At 52.5% G+C, this 24,419-nt stretch overlaps 1 protein-coding gene across 1 annotated transcript; it reads right to left on the reverse strand.

Annotated features, from left to right (window-relative positions):
- Positions 1 to 811: 811 nt before the first annotated feature.
- On the reverse strand, positions 812 to 10,738 carry LOC141476739 (endothelial lipase-like). The gene is made up of 10 exons (XM_074165547.1): positions 10,630 to 10,738; positions 10,309 to 10,505; positions 8,799 to 8,978; positions 8,020 to 8,131; positions 6,666 to 6,890; positions 5,831 to 6,073; positions 4,668 to 4,788; positions 3,886 to 4,104; positions 2,961 to 3,053; positions 812 to 890 (listed from the first exon to the last, which is right to left on the reverse strand). Exons 1-10 carry the CDS (start codon positions 10,736 to 10,738, stop codon positions 812 to 814), a joined length of 1,578 nt encoding a protein of 525 aa, XP_074021648.1.
- Positions 10,739 to 24,419: the final 13,681 nt, after the last annotated feature.

Raw genomic sequence — 24,419 nt, forward strand, 5'->3', positions numbered from 1 at the left:
TTGGTTGGATCGAAGCTCTACAAGAACCCGGAGAACTGCAGGGCCTCAGAAGGACTTGCGAAGTCTTCAGAGCTCAGTGCGCCGTCTGGCCACACCATTTTTTGAGCTTGCCTTTCTGCCTGCCCAAAGTTCAAGAGTCGTTACACCGAGTCTCCTTCCAAAAAAAAGGCGGGGGAAACCCCCCCGCCCCCCAAAATATCTAGTTCACCTCTGACAAGGTCCACTCTGCTGCAAACAGGACGGCCGTAGGGAGTCTGTTCAACTTGGACCAAGCCAAGTTCATCTGGCACCAGGGAATCCGACCAGGACATTGCGGTAACGAGGATTTTTGGCTCAGTTAAATACTTTGCGTGAAAATAAGGTTTTAATTACGCACCGGGACTACGACAGCATCTGAACAGAGGAAAACGCATTCTCAGTAGTTCAAAAGGCTGGTGCAAAGCTCTCCGGACACCACACAGTTCATACCTTTCTCCTCCCCGAAGCCTGGGGAGTGAGGAGGACACCATCACCTGCACCGTGTTCTGCCCTAGGGCCAGGGAGGACGGAGCACTACCTTCTTCTAAGGTAAAACATGGAGATTTCGGTATCAGTCAGACACAGAACGGATTATTTAAGGCAAGCAAAGGACAACTTGAAGTGAAGTGACACTGTGCTTCTTCCCACCCCTCCCCTGAACAACCCCCCACACTTGACCCGTGCTGGTCTTGTCTTCCCACAGCGCTACTGGACCCACGGTAACTCCTACGCTAGAGGCTAATTTGATCTTAGCAGCTCCAGCACCAAGAGTCTGGTGGGCAAGTTGGCACGGTTATCTTCTCAACTCCACTGGCAGGAGGACCAGAAGATCATTGCTGAGGTCTAGATCTGTGAAGATCTCATCTGTAGTCCTGGTTAATGGAGGCCGGGCAGGAAACGTAGCGTTTAACAGGTCAAGGTAAGGTTAAATGCACAAACCAGGCTCCTTGGGGAAGGGAGAACGTTGCATTTAGTTATTCTACGTCTAGGACCACAGTCCATCAATCGCTCCTCGGTTTCTTCCATCTGATCCGAGATGTTTGGTCCTGAGGAGCCGGTTGCTTTAAGTGCTACCAAGCCAGGTTTTTTTTGCCAGAGCATCTTGCCACCTTGCGTGGTCTTTGTGCATCTAGGTTTGCTCAGTTGTGTGTCTTTGGAGAAGTCTTCAGAGCAAATTTGAGACAGGTCTGGAAAAAACAAGAGAGGAAAAAAAAAAATAGTTAAATGCAGAAGTTAAGAGGAGTAATAAAGAATTTTTAAAGAACTCTGGGACGCAAAGAACAGGTTTAGACAGTGCAGGTTGGTGTTTTATTCTGTCAAAGCAGCACTTTGCCCAGTAGCTACTCCAGGAGAGCCTGCAGCAGATATTATGCACACAAGTAAGAAGTTCCATCTAAACATGAGGAACTTCTTTGCTGTGAGGGTGGCAGAGCCCTGGAAGAGGCTGCCCAGGGAGGTGGTGGAGTCTCCTCCTCTGGAGACATTCAAACCCCACCTGGACACGTTCCTGTGGGACCTGCTCTGGGTGGACCTGCTTTGGCAGGGGGTTGGACTAGATGATCTCCAGAGGTCCCTTCCAACCCCATAGCATTCTGTGATTCTGTCTCCGTGTCGGAGATTGATCTTCCGGCGACTTGGCAGGAGCTGAGAGCTGAAGAGCAAGTCATTGCTCGTGATCTCTGGGAGGATGGAGCATTTCCTAGAAACCATAACGCTTCGGAGCTCAGATCTGCTCCTCCGCCTCCTGCGAAAGCCGCACTCCACGAGGGAAGAGGAAGGGCCCGTCTGCCAGCAATTCTGTTTTATGGAGGTCACCGAGCACATCAAACCCGCCTTTTATTGTACCTGCAGGAAGTATTTACTTGATCTTTCAAGGTCTGTGGCAGAGCAAACAAGTTTTTGGACTGGTTTTTCATTCACAGAATTGTTCAATGCTCCGTGTAGCACGGCTTGGTGGTTTCTGCCAACTCTGGAACGGAACCAGCTCGTGTTCCTCAGCTGAGGAAGGTCGTGCAAAGCACGGCTTCCACGGGGCTTTGCTGGCCCTAACAGGCTTTTCGTCTCCGGCTGAGAAGCAGCAAAGCTCTAAGTTTACAAATTGAAATTTAAGAGAGGCCAAAAGGCTGGGCTTCATCTCAAGGAGACCATCGTTTAGTCCAATGAGCAGGAATTAATTCAAAACATGAACTAGAGGCGGTCTGAAGCAATCAAGCTGTCGCTGCTGGGACCAGACTGACTGGAAGTCACGCTCTGAGGACTGATGCTAAGTGTCTGGAAAGTCCTGCAGAGGTTCAGCAGGGCTGAGATCCTCCGGCAACGGCTGAGTTTGCGCTCTCCTGAGCCAGAGGAGACGAGCACAGCCGGAGATGAAGCAGTAGGAGTCACTACTGTAACGCTGTGGCAAGTCCTCAGCTGTGTCTTGCTTGTGTAGTTGAGCCCAAACTCGATCAAGAGATTTTTTTGGCATCTCAAGACCTTCCTTGGCATCTCAAGACCTTCTCCCAGGCCAAAACGACCTTTGAGGCAATCCCCTGCACTCCCAGCTTTCTTCAGTTTTACAGGGCAATTAAGAGGTGCCTCTAATTAGCTCTGCACTATTGCATGGATCCTTGGGTTTTGGTAACCCCTCATTTTTAGCATCTACCACGATAGCAAGCAGGTCCTCTAGACCCAAGGATTGTGTTATAGCAGCTTGGCAGTGAAGGGACAAGGTGACAAACCAAGATCAGAAGCGAGGATAATATCATCGTTAAGGCATACAGGAAAACTAAGTCTAATAGCTGGGAATCTTGGGCTAGAATTTATTCATTTTTAATAAGAAAAAGAGGTTCTAGGAGTCTAAACAAAAAAAAAAAACCCACAACACACCACCACCTGGTTCCACCCATCCCAGCGCAGCCGCGTGCGTCAGGCGGGATTTCTCTTAGCTGATTTTTCCCTACCTTTTTTGCCATTCCTCCGTGCACTTCACGAACCAGAGCTCTTTGCCAGGCGTTATACTGGTCAGCTGGGAATCCTCCACGCAGAAAGCAAACCTGGGAGGAGGAATCGAAAGTCAAGAGAAGGTACCTGCGGTCTCCGTGATTCACAAATACCGCGTAATAGGGGTTGCGGCTAATTCGAGGCCAAGTCGGTTGATTTGACATCCTTCCTGTGGAGCATCTCGATGCCAGGATGAAACTAGGATGCAGAACACCTTAACAGATGACGGGAGATGCTTATTTAAAGCTCGGAGAAATGCGGGAAGTTGTCAATATCAACCTCCTGTTCTTTGACGGATCTGGGTTACCTTCAGAACAACGTTACCACAAGATTCGGGAGCGTGGTGCGACACGCTGGGCAGCTTTACTTCTCCTTGGTCGCTCAGGTGGCTTTCCAGCCACAGAGACCTCAGAAGGAGCAATGTAGCGCTTAAGGAGTTGGTGTCACCATGTTACCAGTTGGAGTTTTAGGTCCACCTTGTGCCAAATCAGCACGTTACGCCAGTAAATAATAGCCGTGCCCATCTGTGCTTCGCTATTTTTGACACTATTGGTACTTTAAACCTTCAAGTATGATCTAAACCATCTGGAAGTAGCTAATTTAGTCCCTGAGGGCAGGCGAGACGGTGTCACAGCATCTAAATAAAGCGAAAGAACATCTCGGATCTGATCTGCGATGACTAATTCTGCTTAAAGCCTGGTTTGTAACCTCATGCTGGCAAGTAACCCCCTCTCCTACACCGCGAGGGAGCGTTCGTGGGTGACGCTAAAAACTCAAGAGAGTTGAGGATACCAACTAAGATCAAAACCCCTGAATTTTCTTGCTATATTCTGAATATTTCTCCTTTTGATTGAAGTTTCGAGTCAGCTCACGTGCAGTTATTACCTCTGTTGCGTTTCTCCAGATTTCACGCGTATGCGTCTGATGTGCAGCTCCTGGGAGGACTTCGCCGGCCGGTACCAGTAGCTCTTCAGCTCTTTCCACAGATCGTACCACGACTGAGATGTTCCCTCCCAGGTGAGCTTTATTTTTAGAAGTTCACCCATGTCCTCTTCCGTGTAGACCAGGAAGGTGTTGGTAGCGTTTAGGCCAATTTGATCAAGCCTGAAAGACAAGCAGGAGACTCAATGTTTCTTCCTGATGGAACCGTGCCAGATGCTCATTCATTCCAGGCAAGAAGCTAAAGAGCCCTTTGCAGCTTATCAGGTGCTCCGCGTTCAACTGTCACCAGCTAATTACTGATTACGCTAATGAAAGTGAGCTTGGATAGCTGGTTCAATGCAATATGCATTTGGCTCAGCCAGCCTTCCATAGCTTAAAGGGGAATTTTCATGCCTTGGGTTTCTTCTGGGAGAGGGTAAAGGAGGTCAGCGATGCCTCCAGAGATGCAGGTGCTTTCAGACTGTATCCAAATGGTAGAGGGGAAAAGCAAAACCAAGTACCTCAACAATGAGCCATGAAGGCTAATGTAGAGGACAGGGCACATCAAATTGCTTTCTCAGCAATAAATTATAATTAAATTACTAGATGAAAAGTGGTTTTGAATGGGGATGAAGCCAGGCTGCTAGGCTCAGGTGTGACGCTAGCGTCACCAGAGGGGAAAAAGGGTAATGTCACCTTGTCTAGGCCTGGTGGCCTTCTTAGGGACAACCATCCAGCTTGCTTACATTTCTAAGGAGAGAGGTTCAGAGTCTCCGTTGGTGCCGTGAAGGGTGACGGAGAAAGTGGGATCAACCTCTCCCAGGCTCTTGTAGCTGAAGACGTGCATTTTCATCTGATAATGGTAGACTGTAGAGAAACAAGAAGAGCATTGATGGGACCAACTTGGTTGAGAGACAACACTGCATCTGGTGGTGGAGTCTCTGTCTCTGAAGACATTCAAAAAACACCTGGACAAGTTCCTGTGCAACTTCTGGACGTGTGGATCACATTCCTGTGATCCTTTTCCCACCCTTACTGATTACAAAGCTGACTTTTACACAAAACCAGCAGCAGGTCCACTCTGGGAAGGGCTCCCCAGACCTCCCGCTGCTCTCAGGTTGGGGTGGTCTTGCAAGTAGGACATCTGTAAGCTGTAGGCCCGCTCAAAAGGCAGAGTCCTCTTGATTTTATACAGAGGACAGAGCACAATAATGTCACAGGATGGCAATGCAGGAGGGTAACAGCAAAAAACTAATGCCTGGTGCAACGCTGCTTTGAGGTGACGGTGCTCTTCCACTTCTACATCTTTTACCACATTGACTTTGAGAACCTGCTTTTAGAGATCATAGAATCATAGAATGGTTTGGGTTGGAAGGGACCTTAAAGACCATCCAGTTCCAACCCCCTGCCATGGGCAGGGACACTTCCCACCAGACCAGGTTGCTCAAAGCCCCCTCCAAACTGGCCTTGAACCCCTCCAGGGATGGGGCAGCCACAGCTTCTCTGGGCAACCTGGGCCAGGGTCTCACCACCCTCACAGCAAAGAATTTCTTTCCCAGATCTCATCTCAATCTCCCCTCTTTCAGTGTCAAACCCTTCCCCCTCATCCTATGGCTCCCCTCCTTGATCAAGAGTCCCTCCCCATCTCTCCTGGAGCCCCTTTAGGGACTGGAAGGCCGTTATAAGGTCTCCCTGGAGCCTTTTCTTCTCCAGGCTGAACAATCCCAACTCTCTCAGCCTGTCCTCACAGCAGAGGGGCTCCAGCCCTCGGATCATTTTCGTGGCCCTCCGCTGGTCTTGTTCCAACAGGTCCATGTCCTTCCTGTGTTGAGGACTCCAGAGCTGGACACAGTACTCCAGGTGGGGTGACCTGAAAGTGACTGTGCTCTTTCTAAGAGGGATATCGTACCTTTGAATGGCATGTCGGCTCTTGTTTTTAAGTACATCTTGCTGTTGCGTTTGTTCCGCGTTTTCCTGGCGTTGTAGCCAATGCCGTTGCAGCGGTTCTTCCGGCAGCTCAGGCAGATGCCCTTCTTGAAGCGACTGGAATCGGTGCATTGAAACGCGAAGCTCTGTTTGTCTTGGTTCACGAGGGAGTCCACGAAGAGGTGCACAGACCGCTCGTGTTCGCATTTAACAACTTCACCAATGGCTAGAGGAGCAGAGTTGCAAGGGATACATTTTATTTAAGCATTTATCACCCCAGAGCTGATAAGATATAGAATCATAGAATGGTTTGGGTTGGAAGGGACCTTAAAGATCATCTAATTCCAACCCCCTGCCCTGGGCAGGGTCACCTCCCACCAGACCAGGTTGCTCAAAGCCCCATCCAGCCTGGCCTTGAACCCCTCCAGGGATGGGGCAGCCACAGCTTCTTTGTAGCCCAACGTAAGTTGAGTGTGGCCAAACTTAAGACGTTTTCCGAACAGTAGCAATTCAAGAGGTTAGTAGAAGACACTTGAAGAGGACCGTTCACTTAGTCTCCACCATAAGAGAGCTTTAAAGAGGATTCTAGACCCAGCATAAGACCATAGCTTAGGATCAGGTTGTTAGAGTGAGAATGTTCTACTTCAGAATTAAAAGCAGGTCTAGTTTCTAGCAACTATCTCCAGTTGTAGACCCACTTTAGGAGGAAAAAACAGTTTTTTCTGCTCTTGTAAATCAGATCATTCCCCAGCATCAACCCAAGTCTATTTGTGAGGACGCCACCCTGACCAGAGGCAAAATGAGTAACGAGAACTTACTCCCATAGGCAATTGCTCCCAAGACATCGCTTAAGCCGCAGCCAGGCTGGAAGTCTCCCCCGTTGGGGTAGATGTCCACGTGGCCTACGGGCATCTGGATCCCAATGCTAACACCTAACGTTTCCCTCGTGTAGGTGTGAAGGACGTCCACAAAGTTAGCGTCGTCGGGGGAGAGGCGCTTGCTAGGGTCCACTCCTTCAAACATTGGGCCGGCCGGATCCAAGCCTGGTGTTGGAGAGAGTACGCAAGATGCCAGGTAAGAAATCGGGTTATCTCCTACAAAATAGAGCCAGGATTCTGCTGCCGGGAGCCCTCCCACCCAGATTCTACATGGACAGTCCCTGCTTCATCACAGATACTGTCCCCCAAGCTCTCTTCACCATGCGCTCACTGAGGGAACAGATGAAGGTGTCCTATACCACTTTTGGTGCCCAGTAGTAGCACCGGTTTGCTCTACAGGGATGGCTTCAGATTGCCTGTTGGACACAATGAGTCCTTGCTAGGTCATGGTGGAGAGATACTTCAAGAGGTGGCAGATGCCTGAACACCAGAAGAGGTCTGGCACCCCACAGAGACTGTTGGTAGCCAAAGTGGCCCTGGCTACGCTTAGTCTGTTTTCAGATGGGCCATATGGAGGGACTACTACAAGGTAATCCCTGCATCCGAGATCCCATGGTGGGTTTGGGACTTTCTGTGAACCTCTGAGCCTCACCTCCAACCCCAAGCTGTGCCCTTGAGCCATTCCCTGACTTGATTATTAGGTGATTTTTCCCACTTAACCAAATACGGATATTTATTGGGAGGCTCTGAGGAATTCCTACTGCCAGTGTCACATCTAAATGCTTAATGCAACCCCTTCTACCGTGCCCCAAGTTCTCGCGTGATGAAATCGGCTTCCATCAGGAGTTAGAAACGCTCTCTTCAAGATACTCTCAGAATGAGGGGCTGGGTTTGGGGTTTTTTTTTTGACCGTGGATCAAACTGCACCCAATAACTTTCACTGGCATTAATTTATGAGCTATAATTACAGAAACAATATCACTCAGAGGTTTAATATCTGGATAATAAGCCGGATTTGTTTTGAACCCACATCTAACTTCAAAAATACTCAAGAGCGGGTTGTCCTCTGAAAGGTTTTTTCATTGAACCTCCCCTACACTTGGGGTTCAAAATGAAGATACCTCCTCCTGCGAAGAGCCCCGGGCTCCCCGCGGCCGCCACAGGTAGAAAACTCCTCGTTTCTGACTGAGCGAGCCCAAAACAACATCGTAGCACCGCAGAGGAACCGAACCTCTTCGGGGAAACCCTCTGCTGCTGAGGGAAGGTGAGAGACTGCTTAAAAAAAGCCACTTGCCTGTGATTCTGCCTATTGTCCCGTGGACGTGGTTGCCAGCAAAGCCGGCGACGTGGGCGCCCAGGCTGTACCCGATGAGGTGGACATTCTCAAGCTGGAAGAGCGGGTTCTCCTACAAGGAGAAAAAAAACCAGAGATATAATTTGCCCCCCCTAACTTTCCCCCCCCCGCCCCATCCCGACTTTTAGGGCATCTGGCACCTCTCCTATCGCAGGACTCAAGTCCAGTTCTAAGAAGAGGCTGGAGGGAGGGGGCAGACAAATGTGCTTCGTTCTTTGTTTTCTCAAGACGAGTTGAAGGCTTTGGAGGGCACCTGTGGTTTGTCCCCCAACCACGGTACCCAGCTTCCAACCCCAGTTAACGATGCTCTTTGTTTAAGCAGCATCTGGAGCAGCCTTTCCCCAGGGTGCCCAGCAGACCTCAGTACCGGCCATAGACTCAAGTGGAGCCCCCTGGGCCTTTTCCTTCTCCTTTTCCACCTTCTTGACTTAGAAAGCCCAGCTCCTAAATTCACGTTGCTCAGGCAGGAGGAAGGACTCCTAAATTTGATGTCCGACGTCACAGCTCCCAGCATGCTTGCCAAGCAGCATCTCCCAGGAGAGCACCAGGGCTGAGCGCAGCACCTTCTTTTCTCTGAGCCATCGCCCCACCGAGCCTCGGGGTTTGGGTTACACCAGCGCCTTCCCCGCTGGCCGGCGCTGGAGCTGGTGAACGCTCCCCTTGTGCAACCCCATCCCTCGCGGAGCGTTACGACAGAGCCCGTTCGGAACCCGAGTTACCTGTAACCAGTCGAGCAGCCTCGCTATGCTTTTTCCGACGATCTGGGTGTTGTTGACGGCGTCGGTGTAGAGCTGGTGGGCAAGAGAAAGCCAATCCACCACCACCACGTTGGCGTCCTTCTCCCTTTCCTGAAGAGCGGCCACCAGGCTGCCCAGCCAGGTTTCGAACATACCACTCATCTAGAAAGAGATTCAGGTGGTAGTTCCCAGCTCTGAAGGACCAAGATCACCCCTTCGGAGTTAAGTTATTTGCATAGCATTTACATATTATCCTCCAGCTGTGTGCTTGCTCCTCTCCAAGCCCCACAACTTCTCAGCCCTGCGCTAATGGTGTAAGAAAAACAGGTTTCGAGAGATTTGAGTAATTAACCACCTTGCTTTTTAAGGCAGGAGGGGGAGGCGTTCGTTACTTGCCACCTTATCGCTCGTTTTCGCAAAGAGCTTCAGAAATTTTGATGGGTGGCAAAATTGTTTTCCAGACCTGGCACCGCTCTTTGCGTAAGCCCTGGCAGAGCTGATAAGTCCCCGGGTGCCACACGTTTGGCCACATCAAAGGTGGGAGAAGGCGGCTCGATAAAGCCTGTCTGCCCTCTGTTTTCTTTATCGAGGAGACCACGGGGCAGAAGCGAAGACTGCGGACACGCAACCACGATTACGGGAAGTCTACATACGTGTGTCAAGCCAAGGGCCACCTTCACAGTGGTGGGTTAGTTGGGTTTTAGGGAAATTCAAGGTCCCTTTCCCACGTCTGTGTTGTACGGACATAGAATCGTTTATGGTGGAAAAGACCCTTAAGATCATCCAGTCCGACCAACGTGGACATGAAGCGATCTTGGGCAGGTGCGAATGAGTCGGGTGATTTCACAACCCGATTGCACCGCGCCAGGGACCTCAGGTGCAGCTGCCGAGAGGCTGCAGTACTCAAACCATAGAATTACAGAATCATAGAATCGTCTGGGTTAGAAGGGACCTTTCAGATCATCGAGTCCAACCATCAACCTGACATTGACAAAACCACTACTAACCCGTGTCCCTCAGCACCACGTCTGCCCGGCTTTTAAATACCTCCAGGGATGGTGACTCCACCACTGCCCTGGGCAGCCTCTTCCAAGGCTTGACAACCCCTTCCGTGAAGAAATTTTTCCCAATATCCATCCTAAACCTCCCCTGGTGCTACCTGAGGCCGTTTCCTCTTGTCCCATCGCTTGTTATTCAGGAGAAGAGACCGATCCCCCCCCCCCCCCGCCTCCTTTCAGGGAGTTGTAGAGCGATAAGGTCTCCCCTCAGCCTCCTTTTCTCCCAGCCCCTCCTGCTGCCCTCGGAGCCATCCCCCTCCCCACACCCCTCCTCTCCCACCACCCCACAGGGAAGGGCTTCTCCTTCTATCACCGAATTGTCCCAAATCCCACACGTTCTGGAGCTATAGATCGTTTCCAGGGCGGGTTGGGGGCTCTAAGGAGACAGACAGAACGCTAAGCATCTCCCGCAGGCAGGCTCCTTCCACACTTACTGTCCAGCCGTGAATGATGAAGAAGGTTTTGGCCGTCACGTTGAACTTGCACTCCTCCAAACGCTTGTGGTGGCCGATGGCGAGCGGGCAACCGTCCTCTTCGGTATCCGGCCAGGAGCGGAGGTTGAACTTCACCTGTGACTTCGGTGCCGGGACACGCTCCTGCCTGTCCTCCAGCAGCTCGGGGACGGTGGCATCTGCCATGTGGAGAGGAGGAAGGGTCGGCAAAGCGCCCGTGGACCTTCAGCCTCACCTGGGAGAGGGGAACCCGCTCCGCGCACCCCGACCGCGTCCCGCGTGGGACCGCGCTCGCTCACCCACCTCCTCCTCCTCTTTCTCCCAGCAGCGCAGCCTCCGCCACCCGCGGAGCGCCTCCCGCCGCGATGCAACAGGTCACGCCGGTGCACAGCAGGAGGACGAGCCTCCTCATCGCTCGGTAGGACGGACGGACGGATGGACGACGAGACGGGGCGGGCAGCGGCGGCGGGGCCCGGCGGGCGGCGGGGCGCTTTAAGGGGCCCCGCGGGGGCGGGGCTTCGTGGCCCGATGGGGCGGGCCCTCGCGGAGCCGGCCCGCGGCGCCGCTCCCATTGGTCACGCCCTCCCTGACGTCACGGAGATATGAATGGGAAGGGGGGCGGCCCGTGGGAACGCGCCGCGTGGGGAGCCCCGCGGTGCGCGGGGTGGGGGGGGGGTGACCCGGGGCCGTGTGGGTGGGTTACGGAAGAGGGGGGGTGTCCCCAGCGCTGTCACCCCGAGGGGCAGCGGAGACCCCCGCCTGGGTAAAGGGCTGGGGGGGGGGGGGCGGCAGCGCTTCCCCGGTGCGCCCCACCGAGCCCGGCGCCCCCGTGGGGTTGCGGGTCTCGGCTCCACGCGTGGGAAACCCCGGCTCTTTGCCGCTCGGGGGGGGGGGGGGGGCACGAGATGCTTCCCGAGGGGCATCAGGGAAAAAGGGACTTTTTATTCCTACTTTTTTTTTTTTTTTTGCCGGGATTTTATTCATAGAATGGGCTGGGTTGGAAAGGGCCTTAAAGATCATCCAGCCCCCCCCCCCCCCCCCGCGTCCTGGGATGCATCCCCCAGCAGGGCGAGGGGTGGGGGGGGATTCTGCCCCTCTGCTCCGCTCTGGGGAGACCCCCCCCCAGTGCTGCCTCCAGCTCTGGGGCCACCGACAGCAGAAGGACATGGAGCTGTTGGAGTGGGGCCAGAGGAGGCCACGGAGATGCTGTGAGGGCTGGAGCCCCTCTGCTGTGAGGACAGGCTGAGAGAGTTGGGGGGGTTCAGCCTGGAGAAGAGAAGGCTCCGGGGAGACCTTAGAGCCCCTTCCAGTCCCTCAAGGGACTCCAGGAAAGCTGGGGAGGGACTCTGGATCAGGGAGGGGAGGAGGGGGAAGGGTTTTAAACTGGAAGAGGGGAGATTGAGATGAGATCTGGGGAAGATGAGATCTTTGCTGTGAGGGTGGTGAGAGCCTGGCCCAGGTTGCCCAGAGAAGCTGTGGCTGCCCCATCCCTGGAGGGGTTCAAGGCCAGGTTGGATGAGGCTTTGATCAACCTGGTCTGGTGGGAGGTGTCCCTGCCTAGGGCAGGGGGTTGGAACTGGATGATCTTACGGTCCCTTCCAACCTGAACCATTTTATGGTTCTATGATCTAGTTCTAAGTTCCGTTCCATTCCATTCCATTCCATTCTCTTTTCTGATGGCTGTCCCACACGCAGCAGGTTGCGGCTGGGGACTGCTGCTCTTCTCTTGAGGATCGTTCCCAGCCCCTCTTCCTTTCCGGCTCTGCAGAATGAGTACATGTTCTGGGAGTTGTTCGAGCAGCTCCTGTTTCAGGAGGCTGAAGATGTGACGTTCACTGCTTCTCCCCAGGGAGCGTGGGTATGAGTGGGGTGTCCTGAAGACGCAGCTTCTCTTGCAGATGTGTGGTCCCTCTCGAGGAGCAGTGGCCCAAAAAAGAAAGGGCAGGGGTTTCTCAGCCGCTGGTCCACGGGACCACGGACTTGCTCCTGTGGGAAACGAATCAGTTAAACCTCATCACCGAACGCTTCATCCTTTTCCAAAATTCCGGGTGCCAACAAACCCCTGCCAGACCGTCGGTCACTGCGGCGTCTTCTCATTCTTCCTCCCGTGTTTTTGCATTCAGCCCTTGCCTCTTGCCATTGTAAAGCTGCGCCGGGTGGGGACGTGTGTCCCCCCCCCGGCCCTTTTGTCTGCGCCACGCCAGGCTCCAGGGGGGTGGAGTGTCCTGCTTTTCCTCTCCGGCTTCCAAGAAGGACAGTAGCAGCGAGAACAGCTTAGCAACGGCAAGGGAAAAACGCATCAAAAAGAATCCCTGGCTGCTTCGGCCGAAAGGTGACGATCACGGAATCACAGGATGGTTTGGGTTTGAAGGGACCTTAATGACCATCTTGTTCCAACCCCCCCTGTCACGGGCATCATCCGGGGACATCCTCAGGACCTGTTGTGGTGGGCGTCGTATGGATGGTGGGATCGTAGCTCGGCACTAACCTCTCTGTAACCCCGATGGCCTGGGGCGGGGGGGGAGAGAAGAAGGCTCCCACCCAAGAGCTGCTTGGAAAATAACAGTTCGTTAAGCCTAAGAAATTTAAAGAGAAATTCCTAGTTTTGATTAGTTTTTCACTGGGAAAGAGTTCATGGCTCCCAGGTGGAATTTCTGGATATTGTAATCGCAGGGTAAAATGGAGAATAATCCACCTTAAAAGAGCTGGAAGCTGGGGCTTTGAGCAACCTGGTCTGGTGGGAGGTGTCCCTGCCCATGGCAGGGGGGTTGGAACTGGATGATCTTTAAGGTCCCTTCCAACCCAAACCATTCTATGATTCCATGAAGCTCGATATTTACAGCAGTTTTAGGGATGTTGGGAGTCTTCATCCCAGCAGCTGCTTGTGAGCGGGGCAATTCCCGGGGAGATACTGGCTCTTCTTGGAGGCATCTTTCCACCTCTTTTATTCTCTCCATCCCCGCAGTGATTTCCTAAAAATCTCAGTTCAGCCCCACGGCAGAACAGGAACGGTTTTGAGATCATGAGCTTTTTTTATAGGAAATAGAAAAAATGTCCCACTCGATTGTAACCACAAGTTCTGTGCACCAGGTGGGTGCTTGGGTGGTTGAAGCCAAGGTGGTTTTTTCTTCGGCACCAGACACGGTGAGACGGAGCAGAGCCATGAGGAGCGGAGGCAGAAAGGACGCGAGGGGAGCGAAGCTTCTTTCTTAGGAGCAAAAAGCTCAAATCAGCAGGATGTGTAAATGAATAAGCCAAAAAAAAAAAAGAGGTTTGGAGTCTGCCGGTGATCTCGGGGAGGGATCAGATGGATTCTTCATGAGAAGCATTTAATTTGAGAGGTTTCCGTGTCTGTGCACCCAACGAGTCCCTTTCAGTGCTTGTTTCCACAGGAGCAGAACATCTCAGACCCGGGTGACGGCGTTTTCTGCGGGAGCTCGACACGAGGAAAATGAAGTCAGGAGCCTTTTGCAAAACCACTTCGTTTAATGCTTTTATTTCCTTGTCCTTAAAAACACCATCCTGACACCTCCTTTCCTTGCAGCAAGAATGAACGAACCCCACCATCGAAGAGCTGAGCGTTGAGGGAAAAGGGAAAGTCCTTCAGCATCTCAAGACCTCGTTAAAGACCTGCAGAGGTAGAAGAATTCCGGCGTGAGCGGCTCTCGGATATCGCAAGGGAAATAAATTGCATCCCACGTTCTCCTAGGGATGACCCGCCGCGGGAATAGAAGCAGAGGGAGGATTTTGCTGCCCAGGCCGGGGTACCACCGACTCGGTGAGTGGCTGCAGGAGGGATCCGGGCATTAAAAAGCCTTTTACCCCGTGGCTGAGATGGCATCCCCTCGCTGGGAAGGCAGGAGGGGAGCCCTTGGCTGGAGCGAAGCCTCCTGATGGGGGGAAAAAGGGTGATTTTTGGGTTCGCGGGGCGCTTATTACTGACAGCAACGGCGCAAGAGTCAAAGATGCTCCCATTAAGGATTGCTCGTTTGCACCAAGCCAAAGATGGAGTTTGTTGCTTTAGGTCAGCCATTGGGTGGCTGGGAGCGATTAGTGCTATTCTGCAAATTTTTAATTCCACGTATAGAAACTTGAGAGTGTTTTACACACCCTCCATTCTTCCCGCCTGGATTTTCTCTATTTTCATTGCTTTTCTCCAGTGAAAGATGGAGTAGGATTTGCAGGAGAGGAGGAGGAGGGGAGAGAGAGGAATTGTTCTCTTTTTCTTCTTTTTTTTTTTTTTTTCCCCAGTTATAAAACAGTTTTTCTTTTCAATTATAAAACACAGCCCAGGCGGTAGAATTTAATGGGATTGGTGTTAGTTTCCCTCTTGGCTCCCTTCTGCTTAATTTGTTTCTGAGATGATGGGGGAGGAGAGGTAGGGATGGGGCGGGAGAACAAACCAGGAGCAGGAAAGGCTGCACGGATGCTGCACCGAACTGGGATGAAGGCCACAGGAGGACCCCCATATTGGATGGGTGAGCAGAGCTGACTGCACCCCAAAGGGTCTGCGGTCCTGAGGAGGCACCTCTGTGGGGAAATAACACCCCAGGTTAATCCTTGCATCACGGAATGACAGAATGTTACGGGGTTGGAAGGCACCTCTGGAGATCATCTAGTCCAACTCCCTGCCAGAGCAGGGCCACCCAGAGCAGGTCCCACAGGAACGTGTCCAGGTGGGGTTTGAATGTCTTCAGAGAAGGAGACTCCACCACCTCTCTGGGCAGCCCATTCCAGGGCTCTGCCACCCTCACAGGAAAGAAGTTCCTCCTCATGTTGAGGTGGAACTTCTTATGTTCCAGTTTGTGCCCGTTCCCTCTTGTCCTGTCCCTGGGCACCACTGAAAAAAGCCTGGCCCCATCCTCCTGACACCCACCCTTGAAGTATTTAGAGGCCTTGATCAGATCCCCCCTCAGGCTTCTCTTCTCCAGACTCAAAAGACCCAAGGCCCTCAGAGAGATGCTCCAGGCCCCTCATCATCTTTGTAGCCCTCTGCTGTCCCCTCTCCAGCAGTTCCCTGTCCTCCTTGAACTGGGGAGCCCAGAACTGGACCCAGTGCTCCAGATGGGGCCTCCCCAGGGCAGAGCAGAGGGGGAGGATGACCTCCCTCCACCTGCTGGCCACACTCTTCCTGATGCCCCCCAGGATGCCATTTGCCTTCTTGGCCACAAGGGCACATTGCTGGCTCATGGGCATCCTGGTGTCCACCAGGACTCCCAGGTCTTTTTCCACAGAGCTGCTCTCCAGCAGGTCACCCCCACCCTGTCCTGGTGCAGGGGGTTATTCCTGGGACCACCCTGCACCTCCTCAGCCCAGGACCTCTTGGTTTGTTACCATCTCATCACACCGTCAATTATTTCATACTTTACGCTTAACTGCAGAAGGGGAAAATATTCCTTTTATGGCACAGCTTCCTCTCTGGATATTTTTGGTCCGTGAGCATCAAACTGGGTGAAAGCAGGTCTCGACGTCTTTGTTTCGCCGCCGTTCCTTACCCCACGTAGTCTCTCCTCCCCTCCTCAGCCTTTCAAATCCAACCCTCCTCTCTACAAATATGCTTTTTAGGGCCAATACTTCACATCCCTCGATAGGTTTGGTTGCTTCCAGAAGAGGCTAATCTCCGCCAGGGTTATGAAATCAGCTCACATGCTTCAGCGGCATTACCCGCTATTGAGAGCGCCCTTCGATCCCCGTTGAGCTCTCTTTGTTGGAGGTAACCCCTTCTCCTGCTTCTTCTAAACTGATTTCTTATGCCGCATCACTCAAGTCCCACGTCCCCGGGTTATTTAGATGTAGTAAAAATGACCTGGGGGGGGGGTAGAGGAGGGGGAATAAATGGCAGCCAGCGGGCTAACGAAACTGTCTGACTATTAATGGTCCTGTTAGTTGCAAATTTACTTTACCACAAAGCCCCCAGCGTGTAATCCTTCGATGAATGCCTTTGATTGTGAAGGAATATTTACAGCTGACCCTGCCAGCAGCCTGCAAACCTGCAACGGGCCTCCTGTCCCACATTAAATCCGCTGGCATCTGTTCCCGGGTTCTTATCAAGCACATGCTCTGGTGGGGCAGCGTTTGGAGCCGTAGGAGCTCGCGGATGCGGTGGGGCCTTGGAAGAATAAATCCCCGCATTCCTGCGAAATGCTAATTCTTGTGGAGGTCGTCGCAGAGGGAGGAACGTTACGGTTTGTACCCGTCTCCGGGCATCGCCATCCGCAGGGAGGTTTCCAGATGGCTTTGATCCCCAACCGGCCGCCCCCTCCCCGTGGCAGGTCCTGCCGTTGGACCACCCTTCACCAGGGACAATCTTCTTCTTGGCCGCTCTTTGTTGTGCCATTTTCCCAGACATGCCTGAGTGACATGAAGTGATTTTTATGATGATTTTTATCTCAATCCATCCCCGCCCATGGCTTGCATTTGTCCCCAGGTTGCTCTGATTGAGCATGTTGTCTTTGGAGAGACCCGCAGGTGATCACAGGGAAATGCTGGAGAGGGGACAGCAGAGGGCTACAAAGACCATGAGGGGACTGGAACATCTCTCTGATGAGGAAAGACTGAAGGACTTGAGTCTTTTGAGTCCGGAGAAGAGAAGCCTGAGGGGGGATCTGATCAACGCCCATAAATACTTCAAGGGTGGGTGTCAAGAGGATGGGGCCAGTCTTTTTTCAGTGGTGCCCAGGGACAGGAGAAGAGGAAACGGGCACAAACTTGAACATAAGAAGTTCCACCTAACCATGAGGAGGAACTTCTTTCCTGTGAGGGTAGCAGAGCCCTGGCAGAGGCTGCCCAGAGAGGTGGTGGAGTCTCCATCTCTGGAGACATTCAAACCCCGCCTGGACACGTTCCTGTGCAACCTGCTCTGGGTGGCCCTGCTTTGGCAGGGGGGTTGGCCTAGATGATCTCCAGAGGTTCCTTCCAACCCCATATGATTCTGTGATCTTACCCCATCTCTCGCCACTGAGGAGCTGAAAAGCACAGGCTGTAAGCCAGGGAGAGCTCAGTGTGTCCTGACGCCTGTTCCCTGTGTCCAAGCAGACAAACCTAATTCAGCAGCTTGTCATTCCCAGCACATCCCATGGTACGTGAGGTGGATCCAGGCCACTTGGCTGCTTTGTGTGGGACAGAAGACCCAGTGGTGGGTGGTGGGCCTGCTCCATCCACTCTGCAGACGAGGATCTTTAAGTCTGTGCTGAGGAATGACGTATATTTGCTCTCTTCTTATGCCTTTTACCCAAAGCCCATGCTTTTCCATCCAAGCTGGATGAATGCTGAGCATGTTTGGGCTTGAACATGGATTTGGAGCCGATCCCGTTGGCAGGGCAGAGGTGCCGTGGGTGGCCAGGGGGATGTTTGCTTCTGCTCCTCTCTGAGGTCCTATTTTGGTGAGGGATCGGAAAAACGTCCGAGAAGTTCGTGATAACTTCACCTTTCGGATGCTGAGCCCCAAGTGGCGCTTCTGCCTCAGGTCTCCGGCATCCAGCAAAGAGAAAACACTAAAAAAATTAATAAATTACTAACACTCCCCTGCCTTTTTCTAAGTGGATCCTGGAGCTCCACTCCAGAGAGGAGTTTGGGGGGCAGTTGTTTGATTTAGGGATTGGTTTAGAGCATGTATCCTTATCCACATGCTTTTTTCTTCAAATTTGCAGGAATATTTGGCCCGAGTGTGGAGTGGATGTTGAAGCACCGTCGGTGAGAGGAGACTGTAAGAACCGGCAGGGCGGGCAGCAGCTCTCCTGCCTGCTTAGAGGGGTCTGTCTTTGGGCTCATTTCTGGGCATTAGCAGCTAAGGAAGGACAGGAAGGACACGGACCTGTTGGAGCGGGGCCGGAGGAGGCCACGGAGATGCTGCGAGGGCTGGAGCCCCTCTGCTGTGAGGACAGGCTGAGAGAGTTGGGGGGGTTCAGCCTGGAGAAGAGAAGGCTCCGGGGAGACCTTAGAGCCCCTTCCAGTCCCTCAAGGGGCTCCAGGAAAGCTGGGGAGGGACTCGTGATCAAGGAGGGGAGCCATAGGACGAGGGGGAAGGGTTTGACACTGGAAGAGGGGAGATTGAGATGAGATCTGGGGAAGAACTTCTTTGCTGTGAGGGTGGTGAGACCCTGGCCCAGGTTGCCCAGAGAAGCTGTGGCTGCCCCATTCCCTGGAGGTGTTCAAGGCCAGGTTGGAGGGGGCTTTGAGCAACGTGGTCTAGTGGGAGGTGTCCCTGCCCAGGGCAGGGGGTTGGAACTGGATGGCCTTGAAGGTCCCTTTCAACCTGAACCATTCTATGATTCTAAAAGATCTTGAAAGTTGGCATTTTGGCAAAATAATTAGAAAGCTCTCCTCTTTTTCCCAAAACTTCCCAGACTAAAGCCCAAACCAGTCAGCCAGAGCTTGATTTTCAACACTCCTAAATCCACTTTAAATTTATCTCAGTGGGACTCGGGCTTTCAAACATGATCCTCTCAATCTGGATGGACACCAAACCGAGGAAACTCTGCGCACGGCACTCGACTTCCCAGCGCCTACAGGAAAGGAGTTATTTTTTAAAACCATTTAATGTATTACTTCCTTTAGCAAAACCCTATAAAAATATATAACGTTAATTCTCTACCATTATTGATAATTTGCACCCAAGCTTTACGGTTGCAAATCTCAGATAATTCTTTATTCCTGGACTGTGTTGGGTCAGTCGTGCAGGTTCATCCTGTCTTTGTGGTCCTGAGCGCTGGTTTGGCTGGTGTTTAGGAGACCCCCTGGTGGTGTTTTCCTGTGTTTCACATTAAAGGGAGAGTGGTATTTTAAATCACAAACATAGACTTTAGGCGGTATCTTCTCTTTTTTCAGGGGAAGAAAAAGTGTGACAGTCTGGGGGAGAGAAAGCAGCATGGGATGGTGGTGTGTATCATCAAGGTCGGTATCATTTGGACTAGATCATCTCCAGAGGTCCCTTCCAACCCCATATCATTCTGTGATTCTCTAGCACCCTGGTTTTTTTTATTTGCCCTCTCCTTTGAACCTTTTGCTTTCTCAAATCTCAGCAGGGCGTAATGTCGGGATCTGCCTGAGACAGGGGAAAGCCTCGAGCTGTCGTTGGAGGTACATGGAGCCTCCTGCTCTCCTCAGATGTCGGCTTTACTTGTACTGACGATATTATTCATTTCATTTTCACCAGCTTGTACATTTTCCTGTGAGAACCCATCAGTTATCCCATCCCTGAATCCAATCTCAATGAAAAGGAGATCTATCACGTGGATTTGGAGCATGTTCCCCATCCCTGGAGGTCTCCAAGGCCAGGCTGGATGAGGCTTTGAACAACCTGGTCTGGTGGGAGGTGTCCCTGCCCATGGCAGGGGGTTGGAGCTGGATGATCTTTAAGGTTCCTTCCAACCCAAACCATTCTGTGATTCTATGAAGATGAAAAAGAATGAGATGTCCCTGAGGATATTGGTCCCCCAGGCCCTGCTTCACCCTCTGGCCATTTATTCCTAATTGCCCAACTTCTCCCATTTATTGTGTCTATTGAGTGTGTGGATCTTATTACAAAGAGTCGGTGGCTCTGTAATTAATTAAGAAAAGCTCGGGGCATTTCCTAGTACTTTGTACTCGTGTTCCTGCCTGTAATGTACAGACATTGCTGATATTCATCCCAGGAACTCCAAGTCCAAGGACAGACAGACAGACAGACAGACAGACTAAGGTCAGGGCAGAGGAAAAACAAGAGGGTTTTTCTGCACAGGTCGGTTTTACGCTTTGCAGAGCGAGGGTGATATTTTCCAAGCAGAGCACGATGTGGGAGGTGCGAGCAGAGACCCGCAGGACAGGGGAGAAGCGGAGCCTGGTCTGGGATAGGGGTGGAGGATCCCATTAACCACCTCCCCGCGCCTAACGCTCCTTCTTTCCGTTTGAAAAGCAATTCCATGGCCCCTGCCACCCGCCCTCGTGGCCACATGGCCCCGCGCGCTGCGGGTCCAGCACCTGACCGAGTCACGGGATGGCCCGTGGCTGTGGGATGGGGTGGGAACTGGAGGTGGGCTACCTACCGGAGCCCTGCGTTCGGCAAACGCCTGCCGCAGCCTTGCCCGGAGGTCCCTACCCATCATATGACCTTCCCGAGCACCGGCATGTGACTGGGCCCTGCACGCTGGAAAAGAGCATGCAGAGAGGAGAGGAGAGGGTGGAGAGGGGGAGGGCGGCTCGATTAGAGAGGATTAGAAAGCGTGGACAGAGAGGGAGAGCTTTAAAAGGGGGAGCTTGTGTCAGAGCGAGTGCGATAGCCAAGGGGGAGGTAGCTGGACGATTGGAAAAGGGAGGGAAGGGAGCGAGCCAGGAGGGAGGGATGACCGCAGAGGTGACATTTGGGATCAAAGCGAGGAAGACTGCACTTGTCAGAGCAGGAGAGGGCAGAAACTTGGGGAAAATCTCTGGGAATAAGGATAGGAAGGGATGAACACAGAAACCACGCGCTGGGATGGTAAATGCAAATGCTGGAAGGGTCACTTACGGACATTAATTTTGGAAGAGAGGAGATGTTCAGGGCTCATGGTGTTCACCACGCCATGAACAGAAAACCCTGGCTGGAGCTTTTGCACAGATTGTGTTAATAGGCATCATCCATCCTCATTTCCCAGGATCTGAGCAGATCTCTCTCTCTTCACAACAGAGAAGGGCTGCAGAGGTGACAAAGCCGGGTCCTACCTGCGAGGACGGTTCCTGCCTCGGGTCCCTCCGTGCGGCATCTGTCAGCGGGGAGGTGGAGATGCAGGAACTCCTGGAAGAGAAGAACAGGTTTGATTGTGATTTATCAGCTGATCTAGAGGGACTCTTCATGAGCCACAGAAAGATAAAGCAGGTAATAACGGAGGAGAATTCCTTGATCCATTTTGGTTAGGAGACACAATGCAACAAATTCAACAGTCGGCTTTTTTAATACTTCCAAGGATGGAGACTCCACAACCTCCACCTGTTCCTGGGTTTCAACCATCCTCAAAAAAAAAAAGGTTTAAACAGAATTCCCCGTCTTTTAAGTTGCGGATGCAAACCGTGGGCAATATCCCTTGATTCCAGGCATATTTTTGGTTTCTTTAACCAAAAGCATGTTTAAAGCCGTATTTCTTGGTTCGGAGCCAGACGGGTCAGGCTTAACTTATCCCGAACAGTGTTTATGATCAGGCACTTACACGCTGTCTTTATTTACTGCTTTACTCATCAAGGCGATTGGCTGGTGGCAATTAAAGCCAGGACCGAGCAGTCAGAGACCCGCACAACCTGCGTAAATGGTTTGCTGGCAAGAAATCCCCTGAATAAACACAAACTTCGGCTACAAGGTTATTTAATCACACGGGAGGTTTATTTTACGGGTGATTCCCTCCTAACTGGGCGTGCAAGGGGGTGGATGAACCCGTAGCTCTGGGACAACGTGCCAAAAAATGTTTGAGTATTAAGACAATCTCACCGATTGCTGTGGGGTGGCCGGTCCTGCGCCTGCTGCGTCACGCTTCAGCAGCGGTGACGGTAAAGGACAGACACCCGGCTGTCGTGACGCTGAGTTCCCGTGGCTGTTTGCTCACCCCTGGAAGAGGAAAAGCCCTGTTTTCCTTATCCCTGGACAAAAGAACTGAATACACTGCGTAGCTAATCTCTGCTTGTAAAGAATTGTCTGTGTTTTGGGACAAGGAATCAAAAGAATTCCAGGGATATATAACATAATTGAGCTCTTTAAGTGACAGAGACAGAATTACTGATGCAGAGCAAATCTCCCGTAGTGTCTTGTCCTGATGATGATGGTCAGTCCTAAAATCATAGAAAGGTTTGGGTTGGAAGGACCTTAAAGATCATCCAGTTCCAATCCCCCTGCCCTGGGCAGGGACACCTCCCACCAGACCAGGTTGCTCAGAGCCCCATCCAGCCTGGCCTTGAACCCCTCCAGGGATGGGGCAGCCACAGCTTCTCTGGGACACCTGGGCCAGGCTCTCACCACCCTCACAGCAAAGAAGTTCTTCCCCACATCTCATCTCAATCTCCCCTCTTCCAGTGTCAAACCCTTCCCCCTCGTCCTATGGCTCCCCTCCCTGATCCAGAGTCCCTCCCCAGCTTTCCTGGAGCCCCTTGAGGGACTGGAAGGGGCTCTAAGGTCTCCCTGGAGCCTTCTCTTCTCCAGGCTGAACCCCCCCAACTCTCTCAGCCTGTCCTCGCAGCAGAGGGGCTCCAGCCCTCGCAGCATCTCCGTGGCCTCCTCCGGCCCCGCTCCAACAGGTCCACGTCCTTCCTGTGCTGAGGACTCCAGAGCTGGATGCAGTACTCCAGGTTGGGTCTCTCGGTGCAGCGGCTCTCTGAAGGCTGGAGAGCTTTCAGCGTTTCCAGCTCCAGCATTCAAGCTGGTTTCAATTTAAAATGAATATTGGGCGCCTTTGTCTTTGAGTTTTTCTGCTGAACCATTAGGAACAAGCAACCCATTCGTATGCAATTTTGGGAATGACAGTTAATATCCCCACATAACCCTTGGGCTGGAAAAATCGGGTCTGTGAGATAAATGCCAAGAAATCTACAAAAAAAATTGAGGATTTGGCTTCGGTTCCTGTGCAAAGAGCAGGTCAAGTCCCCTCCTATAGCACAGTGGATGTACGGTATTAGGGCTACGAAGATGATGAGGGGCCTGGAGCATCTCTCTGATGAGGAAAGGCTGAGGGACTTGGGGCTTTTGAGTCTGGAGAAGAGAAGCCTGAGGGGGGATCTGATCAAGGCCTATAAATACTTCAAGGGTGGGTGTCAGGAGGATGGGGCCAGTCTTTTTTCAGTGGTGCCCAGGGACAGGACAAGAGGAAACGGGCACAAACTTGAACGTAAGAAGTTCCATCTCAACATGAGAAGGAACTTCCTTCCTGTGAGGGTGGCAGAGCCCTGGAATGGGCTGCCCAGAGAGGTGGTGGAGACTCCTTCTCTGGAGACATTCAAAACCTACCTGGACATGTTCCTGTGCAACCTGCTCTGGGTGGACCTGCTTTGGCAGTGGGTTGGACTAGATGATCTCCAGAGGTCCCTTCCAACCCCATATCATTCTGGGATTCTATGTCTTTTAATGAGCCTGAGTTAAGCTTGGCCAGTCAGCTCCCCTGAACCTACCTTTCATGGGGATTTTGGCAGGGACACCCCTGTTGCTCTACCTGCCCCTCTGTTAGAAATTCCTGTCCCCAAGCCGGGTGGCAGGGGCAGGTGAGTGCCTGAGCTGACAGTCAGGCCCTCGAGCTGCAACAGAGCACGGGCTGAACGGAACACCTTGGCCTCGGCCTCGGAACCAGCCGGCTGGGGACAGGGACAGGTTCACTTCTGTCACATCTGCTGTGGCAGGGGTTGAGCTCCAGAGCTGCTGGATGCCCTACGGCTGGAAGGGAGCTCTCTTTTTTGTTCCAAACCTGCTGTGATAACACAGCGCTGACCAGTCTCTGCAGCTCCCCTCTCCCTCTGGCCAGGAGGGATGGTGGCTATCAAGGGCGTTGACCGATTGCCACTTAGGATGACATTTGGCTTGGCAATTCCAGTAGGACTGATAAGGCCACTTGTTTATTCCCAGCTAAATCCATAAAAGGACTTATGTGATACAACATTCCTGCACCCGTACGCACCCCACTGCCTGCCGGGCTCTTCCAGGGTGGGATAACGGGAGCAACGCCCTTCCAGCCTCAGGAGCAGGTCCAGAGGAGAGGTGTGAAACCACCTCATTGCAGGCTGCTTGGCTGAAAACCTCTAGCTGCATCACAGGAGAAGGTAGAAATCATTGCTGTCCTTGTGTCACACAAGGACGAGAGCAAAGTAGAGGAACGGTTCAGGTCTGACCACATTTGGATCTTTGCTTTCAATGCCTCCTGAGAGTGTGAGGTCTTCCTGGGGCTGTTTAGGTTGGAGAAAATGAGACTGAGAGGGGGGCTCATCAGTGCTGAGCAATATCTAAAGGGTGGGTGCCAAGAGGATGGGGTCAGGCTCTTCTCAGTGGTGCCCGGTGACAGGACAAGGGGCAACGGGCACAAACTGGAACATGGGAAATTCCATCTCAACATGAGGAGGAACTTGTTTCCTGTGAGGGTGGCAGAGCCCTGGAAGAGGCTGCCCAGAGAGGT

This window comes from Numenius arquata, chromosome W (genome assembly GCF_964106895.1).
Source record: "Numenius arquata chromosome W, bNumArq3.hap1.1, whole genome shotgun sequence".
Taxonomy (NCBI): Eukaryota; Metazoa; Chordata; class Aves; order Charadriiformes; family Scolopacidae; genus Numenius; species Numenius arquata.